A 12,029-nucleotide genomic window follows, 5' to 3' on the forward strand; every position below is an offset into this window, starting at 1 on the left:
ACCCAAAAATAAAAAAGAGCCCTAACCGGTTTGGCTCAGTGGATAGAGTGTCGGCCTGTGGACTGAAGGGTCCCAGGTTCGATTCCGGTCAAGGGCATGTACCTTGGTTGTGGGCACATCCCCATTAGGGGGTGTGCAGGAGGCAGCTGATCGATGTTACTCTCTCATCGATGTTTCTAACTCTCTATCCCTCTCCCTTCCTCTCTGTAAAAATCAATAAAATATATTTAAAATAAAAAATAAAAAAGATCCTTCCACCTAGAAATTAACTCTTTATTAAACAAGCAACTCAGGTAAAAAGAAAAATACAAATTCTGAAATATAATTAAAACTCTACAAGTTAAAATATGTGGTATTTGTTAAAGAAGGTACAATTTTCAGAATCTTTAACATCTATAACAATTCAAACTATCCTATATAATAAAAGCATATAGTATGCAAATTGTCCCCTCGACCGGGAGTTTGGGAGTTCAACCAGGGGCCAGGGCCAGCCGAGGGGAGTACCCAGCTGGCAGCCGCTAGGGACCCTACCAGTGCATGAATTTCATGCACTGGGCCTCTAGTCAATGATATTGCCAACTAAAAAACCTACAATAAAAAGGTTGTACCTTGAGTGATGGTGTAATAGCTCCTATTGTACCAGTGCTCCCATAGATAAACTTGTGATATCTATATATATAAAAGCCTAAGCAACCGGCCAACTGGCCGACCGGCCAACCAGTAGCTATGACGTGCACTGATCACCATGGGGCAGATGCTCAAAGCAGGAGCTGCCGAGTTGCGGTAACTTGGCAGCTGTGGTTCTTGGGTAACGCACCTGGAACCAGAGAGGAGGGAGCCTGATTCCAAGGTGCGTGACCAGAGAACGGCCCTCTCGCAATCTGGGACCCCTCGGGGGATGTTGAAGAGCTGGTTTCAGCCTGATCCCTGCAGGCCAGGCCTAGGGACCCCACTGGTGCACAAATCCATGCACCGGGCCTCTAGCCCATTGGTTCCCCACTTCAGGTCTAGCTCCCCACCGGGCCTCTAGCCCATTGCAGAGGTCATGAGTCTGGCCCTTACAGAAACTTTTCGACTTGATTAGCTAAATGATGAGACGTGCAGGACCTACTGGCTGGGCCCCAATGTCTGGCGCCCACGCCAGCCCATGCACTTAATATAGATTTCCAGTGGAGGCAGCAAATTTTCCCACTATCACTATCGGCTGGGAAATCGGCTGCAGCTTCCCTCCTTCCAGGCAGACAGTAGCACCAATGGGCAACCTCCAGGAAGGGAAGGAGGCAAACGAGCAGATCAGGTGGGAAGAAGGAGGTTCCTGCCGCCACAGGACTCCACCTGGGTGGAAGGGCCTGGGCGGGAGCCTGACATTGAGCAGGGTCCTGCCCCAGGCCGACTAGATTCCAGGCTAAGTAAATCCTATTTGCTAAATAATTGCATTTTGCAGCTAAATGCCCACAAGTCGTCAGTTACCGCCAAACTTAGGGTAAAGTGAGATGAAAGAAGCGAGACAGATAAAGAGAGAAAGTGACATAACATTAGGAGAAAAGAGGAGTGAGCCTGATTCCGGGTGCGTCACCCGAGAACTGCCCTCTTGCAATCTGGGACCCAATCCTCGCAGGCCAGGCGGAGGGACCCTACCAGTGCACGAATCCGTGCAACAGGCCTCTAGTAATATACAGAACTACCTAAAAGCACTAGAGAGCAACCAACAGCAAAATATAACTAGAGCAGATTTTACACTTAGAAAAAGAGAATAGCATTAAGTTGCCCATTTTGTTAACATTAAGCCACAAGTCAGAGGTTTATGGAACAGCTAAAACTCAGAAAACTTGCAGCCTTACTTGAAGAACTAAAGAACAGAGTTCAAAGCAACCTCAATAGCTGGAAAGTATGAAAAGAAATTCCAAGAAGGATCTAGAGAGAAATGGCACTAAAATCTGCATATACATTGTCAAAAAATTTAGCTACTCTCCAACTAACAGCAACCAGAGCATTTGAGGTTTGAGTATAGCCAAGTTACATGCCTGTTAAAATAAACAAAATCAAATTTCCAGAGGATCATACCAAAATCAAGTGTATCTACAATATATCAATCATGTCTAGGACACAAATCAATACTACATATACAAAGAGGAAAATGTAAAGTATACGCAAAAGAAATCAAATCAATAGAAGGTCCCTGAGATTGACCCAGTTGTTGAAAATAATAGACAAGGATTTTAAACCACAACATGCTCAAAGATATAAAGACTATGCTCATCATGAATAAGAAATCCGAAAAGCAAAACAGAATCTCTAAAAATAATCAAATAAAAATTCTACACCTGAAATAATTGCCAAAACGCTCGGCTGGTGTGGTTTAGTGGTTGAGTGTTGACACATAAACCAGGTTCAATTCCATCAGGGCACAAGCTCAGGTTGTGGGCTTGATCCTCAGTAGGGGGTGTGCAGGAGGCAACCAATCAATGATTCTCTCTCATCATTGATGTTTCTCTCTCCCTCCCTCTCCCTTCCTCTCTGAAATCAATAAAAATATATAATCACCAACTCATCAGAAACAGTGGAGGTAAGAAGACAGTGTACTTAGGAAATACAAGTTTTGAGGGGCAAAGAGTATTTGTGTGCAAATTGCTCTCAAATAATTCACAGTAAGAAATGAGAAAATAATAAAGCAAAGGAAGTAAAGTATTAATTAGGGAACTGTGGAAAAGAATATATGTAAGTGTTCTTAACTAGTGACTTTTTTAGAAGTCTAAAATGATCAAAATAAAGTTACAAAAACAGATGGATCAGGATATATAGATGCAAGTGTTATGTATGCTAAAAATTATGTTACATGTAATTTCCTAATTTTGTCAACTGACAGAATTTAGAAGCAGTTAACACCCCAGGAACAATGAATACACCTGGCACCAGATCTGTTTCTAAATATTCTCTAAAAATGAAGTGTCAGGGCTCCTTGAAGAAATAGTTGAGCTGAGGGTTGTTAGGGCAAGGAAGGTACAAGCCTAGCCAGGAATGTCTTTATGTTGCAGGAAAGGAAAATGCTCAAAAAATAATGTGGGCATGATGAAAGGATATAGCAGCCAATTTGAAGGAGCTCTCAATCACCAACTGGGACAAACTGAGCAACAAAATGATTGTTACAGTTTGGCTCATAGAATTAAATATCTTTGTGTCCTTATTGATAGAGTTGAATAAGGAAGGTACAGCTCTTCCTTACAGTGAAAGTCCAGTTTATGAGTATAAGAGTAAAGAGGGAATAGGAAATCAACATCCAGTAAACATCACAATAATTGTTGCAGGCAAAACTGCCAATAGATGCTAAAATTAATTTTTTAAAATCAGATTCAAAGTATCCCCTCCCACCATATAATTAAAATGACAAAATGGGGAGACACCACTTTAATCCAGAGCTAAGGGCACACCAATTGTATGGTATTCTTAACAAAAATACTTACCTTTCATCAGAGTAAGAAAAAAGTAAAAAACAAGTATGAAATGGGAGGAAAGGAAAAACTGTGAAGTTGAATTAGAAATTGAAAGTGTCAGTATGATCTCAATTTCTAAAAGATAAATTTACATAAAATATAAGAGGTAGGTGTGTTTTCTTGCTTTGCCAGGTAGGATCAGTGATATCCCAGGAACAATAAGCATACAGTTTCTAGACCTAAGTTTCTGAGTACTATTCCCTCAAAAAAGAACTAGGCTCCTTGGAGAAATGGTTGATTCCAGGGCTCAGGAAGGAAAGGTACAAAATTAGAAAGTGAGGTTAAGTGCTCAAAAAATATTGGTGCATTATCAAAATGTCACTGGAACCAGATTTGATAAGGTTCCCCAAAGCCAAATCTCATACAATTTTAATATCAATACAAATATGTCCAGTAACATAATCCACTGAAAATAGAAACCTAAGAGTCTATACTTAAAAAACAGCCACATGGACAGTATATGGTAAGTAGATAGATACAGAGTGTATGGAGTAGAATTGAAAAATAAATATTTTGCGGCCATCACAATAAAAATTGGTTTAGACAATTATCAAGTGTTGCTAAATCAGGAAAGAGGGAATGTTGAACAACAGACAAAACACATCAAAATAACTACATAATCTTAAAAGTATCTCCTCAAAGGTTGCTTATTATTTACAAGGAGGAAAATATTCAGTGAAAACACAGAACAGTACTTTCATCAGGTGATCAAAATTAGTATCAACAATGAGTTCCTCAGATGTGATACCCTAAGAAAGACACATCACTTTTCTAGTATTTTGGCTGGAAAAAAATAACCTCAATCTAATCATTAGAAACCACATAAACCCAAATTGGAAAGCATTCTGTAAAACACACACACACAGTCACGCACTGCTGACTTTATTATGGAGAATTGATCTCATGATAAACATTATCAGAAGGTAGAGATTGTGTCTCTGTATCTCCATCTAGCACATTACCTGACATTAATAAATGCTAGCTGAATGGATACTCCCTTCCTAGACTGTAGATGCTAAGTCCCAGACAGTGTCATGTTTCCAGCACCACGCACAGTGAAGACAAAGTATAGTGGTTAAAAGAATAATGAATTTTTACACTAGGTAAACAGAATTTGTTTATAAGTTATATAATATTCTATACTCTTGTCTCAGCCAAATTTTCAAAAGTAAACTTTTTTCAAAACCTTTAAACACTTTATTACAAAACCAGAGAATTAGAAACTTAAAAAAAGACTTCAAATAGTTATACACTAACATTAAAGTCTTTTGTTTTTCCACAAAAGCAAACCACGAAAATTAGTCGAAGTGACAAGATTTATGGAGACGCTGCAACTAGAACCCAACTTTATTGTTACAACCAATTTTTTATTTACAGAATATAAATCTCTTCAAAAAGATACATTCCTTCATTTAATCAATGGTAAAAGGCCTTATTAAACAGAAATAAAGCCTAAACATCACTTATATTTTAAACAGAAATACAAACAGCTTCATTAAACGTTTACGAACATAGAGCAAAAACATATTTTTACGTAAGCAGTTACATGAATGAGGCTGTTTTTTATTTTCTTCACTGGCAACCCCATTTTGTCCACAGAACAAGTTTTACTTAAATTAACAGTAGTAAAAATGTAAAAATTAAATTTTAAACATGAAAATATGCAACAACAAACAGGAAGTATCTTCATTACCAAACAAATTAACAAGTTCTCAGATACTTTCTGAGGCATATCAAAACACCTCCTTCAAAAGTTGCATTCATTTGAGAGGTATCAATACATTTTCAGTGCTGAGACTATTTGTAGCACTTACAGTATATACAAAGCAGCATTATACTACTATGGTTCACATTTGATAAACACAAATTTTAGCTTTCTGCCAATTTCCCAATTTAACATACAACTACGGTAATGACAATGATTCACTGGGGTTTTTTTCCTCCTGCATCTGAAATTATCATTTAAGAAAATTATCATTTAAGAACATGGAATGATGCCATGTCTTCTTTTTTTAATGATATTTAAAATTCAAATATTTCACATCATGGAAACTTCTTCATCCAGCTGTACAACGGCTCCTAGATACAGTTTAAAAGTTTTCCCTTCGCAAATTCCACCAATTTATAGTTACTTTAGTACAAACAAAAGGAAACTTCTTCAGATTATTGGACAATAAAAATGTCAGTGTGTCACTACCAAAACTGAAGTAGCAGCACACCACAACCATGGCAAGCAAATATTCACATTTTTTCCACAGCTTTTTGGGGGTCTTTTCCAGGTCACATGAACTAGTTTACATGGATACCATCAGGTCTCAACCTAGCTTTGAAAGTTCCTGTTAGAGTTTTAATATTTAACTAATGTAACAATTTAAATTAGCCAGCTTTTTCTTATTCATCACTAACTAGTTGAAATACACTATGTAGCCTTTTCAATTTTTATAAGTATCTTGAGTTTGTTAAAATGATTAATGGGTATTTATACCTTTAATGGATTAAGATGTAAACAAAAACATTGAGTATTTTACACAATTTTTTTGTAACTAGAAAAGCAATAGGATTCATAATTAACACATTTTATTTTAACTGGTTTGATAACATCAGTAGCACAGTAAGTGCATAGGAAAGAAGAGAAAGCAGATTTCAGCACAGAAATCTACTAAAAACTTTAATTTTGGATGCCCAACACAAATGGGTCTTCTGTATAAGCACTACCATTAGTTTTTCATTGAAATAGTGAAATTTTCTATTTCAAATTGTGATCATGAACTAGAATTTTTAGCATAAAAATTGTGTTCAGAAAAATCTAATTCATTATGTAATGTATCTTATTAATTTCCGTTTTCAAGATTTCAAGTAATGCAATCCCAAGCATTTTCTTTCATAGTAACACATTTTAGAGACTAAGCTTCAAAGACAGGGGGAAGTTCATTTAAAATAATTGATATGCTTTTCTGTCTAAAGATATCAAACCCAAAACGTAACACTATAAGGTGTTACATAAGAAGAAATAAAAAGGAAGTTCAATATAACTGATTTCTTTTTTAAAAAGAAACAAAACAAAAAAAACAGACTGCCTTATGTAACTAAGTTTCCAGTCAAAGGACATTCTAAAATCTACTGAACTAAAGAAAAATCAGAGCAAATTAACTTTCAAATAAAGATAAAGCTGCTCTAATCACATACTTACAATTCCATTTTCATCTGTGCATAACAGTTACTAGCGTTTGCCTTTTGTGTAAGTTGTGCAAGTTGCTGCCAATAACAAAACTCTCCTAGCACAAAGCACTATTAACTTTATCCTTCAACTGAAGGCTGTATCACTTTGGAATGCAGTATAAATGCTTATTAAAGGTAATTTAAAGCAGAAAATCAAACTGGTAGTATTCGTATTTATATTATAAAGCAATTAAAAATTATACAGAAAGCTTTGTGTAATTAAATACCTGTATAATTAGTAAAGTGGAGATTTTTAACTTGTAACCAAGTGTGTGGGGAGACTTTTTTCTTTAACTCTGGAAGTTTTAGTAACATATTTATGAAGTTCAAATATTTTTAGTCCAGCAAAAAAGTAAATAGTCATTAAAATATTACATCTTTTTGTTGTTTACAATCCCATAATAAACAACTTTATATCTAGAGAAGCCACATGAGATATGATTTGGTTGAACTAACAGCTATTATTTACCATATCTCTTGTATACATGGGATTTAGAGTCACATTGATATATCAAAAATTTCATATTTTTATTGTAGAAAAAAAGTTAACCTTGGAAATAGGAAGAGATAATACTTCAGTTTGCAATCATTAAATTATATTTTTAATTTGCTTTAGCTTGAAATCATGGAATGGAATTCTGTGTATATTAATTGACCACTTGCAGGAATCTAACCTCACAAAAACTAATGAACTAAAGAATGAAGAAGTCATATTAGGCACTGAGAGGCTACATAAATAAGTACTGACATTAACAAAAACTGATAAACCCTATCTCCAGTTCCTCTTGTTATCCTGCTGTGCAGCCAGAACTGCTGGCTGTTTCCAGTATAAAACCAAAGAACTGGATCAGTTCCTTACAGAAAATTTTCTTTAAAAGGGAAGAGAATGAAAAACAATACACAATCTCATATGCAAGATACAATTCACACTAATTTACAAATTTTTATTTACACTGTTATATATACATTCCAGGCAGACCTAGTTGATGAGTTTTGTGCTCATTTTGATCTCAAATGATCATGTGAACAGTGTGATTTGCTACCACATCTCTTTGATTTCCAGAAAATGGTGGTAGCATGGGGCTGGGTGTTGGGAGGTGGGGGAATCAAATATTACTGGTCAGGTAAGCTCTAACAAGTATGTAAAGAACAGAGAGGGGAAAAAAATGTGGAATTCTGCTTGTTAAAGCATCCAGGCCACTATGGTCTATTGACTAACAATGAGTATACATGAATGCCACTTCTCTAACAACCATTTTCATATTTACAAAATGAGCTTACAAGTTGAGTTATTAGGTAAGGCATTCAAGTTCCTTAGCTTAACATAAAAAGGCAACAGACATCTCAAGAAGCCCCATAGGACACATTTTAGAGAGATGTCTCTCCTTTAGAATCTCTTAAATGGTCAACAAAAAGGAAAGCAATTTTGAACTCTATCAATAGCCTGCAGCATGATCCAAAAAAAAATCTGTACAGAACTGGGAGCATCACAACATCCAAAACCTAACCAAAGAGTGAGGGAAGTATTTTAACTATCTGATTATGTTCCCAAGATCCACTAGATACTCCTAGGAGTGAGAACCTTTATTAACCTTTACATTTACTTCTATATGAATCTTTCTGAAATGTTTATTATAGTGTCACAGCTAGTATGCAGAGTCTATCAGCAATGACTCAGTGAATCTCTATTCAAAATAGTTTGAAGAATATGGAATAAGGTAGAAAAATGACCTTCTCCCCTCCGTTGTAGATATATAACGTTGCACTTTAAGTCAGAAAGCAAAAAAAATCAAAAGTATTACATATTCTTCATCATTGAAAATAATATTCCAACCACAGATGAAAATCCCACCAAAAACAATTTTTCAAGTACACTCTAACATTATATAAAAAGGTATTCATTGTTTAATTGGTTCCATTCAGTCAATTAAGTAAAATTCTATTGATTCTAAAACAATGTGGTTTATAAAAACAGAAGTGAACATTTTTAACATTGGGGAGGTAGAAAACAAATCTTGGTCTAACACTGTTATAGATATAAACAGATTTTCATATTCTACTTATGTAACTAGAATTTACCATTTAAAATGGCCTTTAAGTGTTTCTACTTGATTACCTTTAAACATTTTGAGATAACCCAAGTATTTTAAAGCACTTATCTGAGAATATAAGTCATTTGGAATAATATATCAGACTCCTCAGAAGATTTCTCAGAGGATAATTTGTAGTTGCATATTCTGAATATGCAGATCCATTAAGCCAACTTTGTACATGGGCACTTATGTGACCAAAGTGAAAAGCTTGTCAGACTAATTTTCTAAGTAAAGACAACCATGACTACTCAACTCCACATGGCAGTCTTCAAAACATGAAGCTTACTTATCCCAAAGATCTAACTCCCTTCCATATAATTGTTACCATCCTCACTCCAAAACAAAATAAAAAAAAAAATACACAAAATCAAGAGAAATAAAAACAGAATCTTCCTACAAGGAGTATTTCTGCTTAATTCACATTTTGATATATCAGATTTTAAGTGTACAAGATCAATGCCTTAAATGTTCCTTATTTAATTCTTTTAACACCTCAACTTCTCTGAACCTACATGTATCAAGCAATCATTTGCTATCATTCCAAAGATATGAAGCCAAATTAAAACATGAAACCAAAATGTAAAAAATGAATCTACAGGGGTAAAACAGAATTAATCTAAATGACATCTTCTTGTTCCCAAGTATTCTATCTTTGTTTCCAAAATTAGCAATTGTTCTACTAGCTATTATTTAATAACAAAGACATAGAACATCTCAATATGTAAAACAAAACATTTGGTTAGAAAAAACTTGACACACTAAAATCTTAAAAGCAAACTAGTAACTTAAATGACCACATTTAGTATATGAGAACATTACTGAATGCAGATTTTGGTGACACAAAATCATCATATCTATTCTAAGATTATACAGTAAATATTTATACTGCCAGACTCTGTAAGAAGAGGAGAATTAAATTCTAAGGAAAATTCCCCCCAAAGAAACAGTTTCCAATATTCAGTTCAAAAAGATGTACCACTACCATAGATAGTGAATGTATCTCACACTCCTAGAAGGTATTTTTCAAAGAACATCCTAAGGTATCTATATCAGTGTCTGGCATTTCAAGAGTAAATGATCCATTTTACTTACAGTGCATCAAGATAAAAAAGTTACAATGAACATCTAGAACTTTTAACTAAAATTAATCTTATTAAAGTAAAAAAAAAAAAAGTTTTCCTCTGGAACATTTTCATTGCTTACACTTAACAGATGAGATAGATTAAAGAAGTCACAGAATCATGTTACATTTATAATAAATAATTCACATATAGCAAATTAAATTATCAAAAAGATTAAATTGATATCTTTATACCTATCTGCAGATTGAACAAATTTCTAATCTACTGCATACTGACAGCAGTAGGTATATTTTTTTACATCATTCAGTCTATTTAAAAAACAAATTGGTTGATAGAGGCATAATTTGTAAAGCAAGATAACCAAATTAAATAACAGAATCTTAACAAATAATTGGCTTTTCGGAATTTCTCAAGAAAAGATTCACAAGCATTGTTCAGCTACTTGGGAATAATTACATCTTTACTCAGGCATTTTTAATGCAGTCACTTCAGGCTTCATTTTAAAGTACTGGTTAAAACGAACAATTGCATACCTAGTGAGAAAAGAGAATAACAAAATTAGTCAAAGCTGAAAACTTAATCCTCTCTTTATTTCTTTCTCAACTAAATTTTATTTTTAAGTTTTACAATTTTTTCAAAGAACATATTTTTAGTTTATTGCACCACCTACTGGACACCTTTCTAATATTAAGTGCATTTAACAGATTAAACCAGATTTCCTCTCAAACCATGTATTAAATGTATGTAACCTTTATAATATTTGATTGAAAATAATAACTACAATGTCCCCTGTGAATTCTCAATGTTAATTCAAAAGAAACTAGAGATAAATATAATGCATATAGTAAAATTAAACTTACCCAAGGAAATCAAACTCAATAGTGGAGTATTTGGCTTGAATCAAAGCCCACAATCCCCAAAAGAAATGAGAAGCCTAAAAAGTAAGGCAGAAAAAACAAGAATTACAATAATTCATTTCTCTTTTTGATTTTTTTTGTATTTTTAGAGAGAGTGGAAGGGAGAGATGGGAGAGGGAGGAAAGATAGAAATACTGATGAAAGAGAAACATCAACATCAACCAGATGCCTCCTGCACACCCACTACCAGGGTTCAAGCCCGCAACCTGGGCATGTGCCCTGACCTGGAATCAAACCATTGAACTCTTGGTGCATGAGTTGACACTCAACCATTGAATTACACAGGCCAGGCGACAATTCATTTCTTTGTAAAGCAAATATCGTATTTTTAATTTTTCTCTTTTTCATCAATTCCATAAAAAATACTTTATTGATGCTTTTTTATATAAAATATCTAAAATAAGGTAATAATTAAGTGTACAGTTATCTAGGTGGCTATAAATCACTTATGTCTACACCAAAAGAGGCTATAATAAACTACTGTCATTTAAAAACTGTAACCCAACTTCTATAATGTTTTATGTAGGCAGAGTTCAGCATCAGAACTGATAGGTGTTGGTTAAGTGGTGTTTTTATTCAAGTTTCTTTTCTCTTTTTTTTTTTTTTTTTTTTTGGCAAAGTGTTTTTAATGATATTAATTGATAACAACCTCTCATATAAAATACATTATCAAAGGACCTGGTTACTTGACATAAAAATATAAACAAAATAAAAAATCTAAATCTCAAACCAAAAAAAAAATTAATGTGAAGAATGTTCTAGGGGTAACAAATATCTGGAAACAGTTTGTATTGATCCAACAATTCTGCATACCAATCACAACATAAAATATGACGTTATTTATGTCAGAGAAAAATGGGTCTTAGGAGAAAACCAATAGCTGTGTAATTAGGAGCTGTAAAATCATTGTGTGCACGCTTTATGATCATTGTCAGTTAAACATGGTATTTGAAGATTCTGATAACACCAATAAAACTTCCAAGAAATACTTTAACTAGAAATATTATTTCACAAACTTTTACCCTAAAAAGATCTCCTTTAAAAAATCAGTTGTTGTAAATTATTTACCCAAATACATGTAAGTTTATTTCTGGACTCTTAGTTCTGTTCCATAAGTTCTTGTGTTTGTTTTTCAGCCAATACCCAGTTGTTTTGATTATTATCGCTTTGTAGTAAAATTTGAAAGTTAGGGAATGTGATACCTCAGGCTTCATTCTTTTTTCTCGG

The 12,029-nt window shown here is 34.1% G+C and overlaps 1 protein-coding gene across 1 annotated transcript in view; it reads right to left on the bottom strand.

Annotated features, from left to right (window-relative positions):
- Window positions 1–7,243: 7,243 nt before the first annotated feature.
- ETNK1 (ethanolamine kinase 1) overlaps window positions 7,244–12,029 on the bottom strand; it is a 50,621-nt gene continuing 45,835 nt past the window's right edge. The window contains exons 7-8 of the mRNA XM_080661442.1: window positions 10,746–10,819; window positions 7,244–10,418 (exon numbers count right to left, since the gene is read on the bottom strand). Of these exons, the coding sequence (XP_080517568.1) occupies window positions 10,346–10,418; window positions 10,746–10,819 (147 nt within the window). The 3' untranslated portion in view covers window positions 7,244–10,345. The remainder of the gene's footprint in view (window positions 10,419–10,745; window positions 10,820–12,029) is intronic.

This window comes from Plecotus auritus, assembly GCF_963455305.1.
Source record: "Plecotus auritus genome assembly, chromosome: 3".
Classification (NCBI taxonomy): Eukaryota; Metazoa; Chordata; class Mammalia; order Chiroptera; family Vespertilionidae; genus Plecotus; species Plecotus auritus.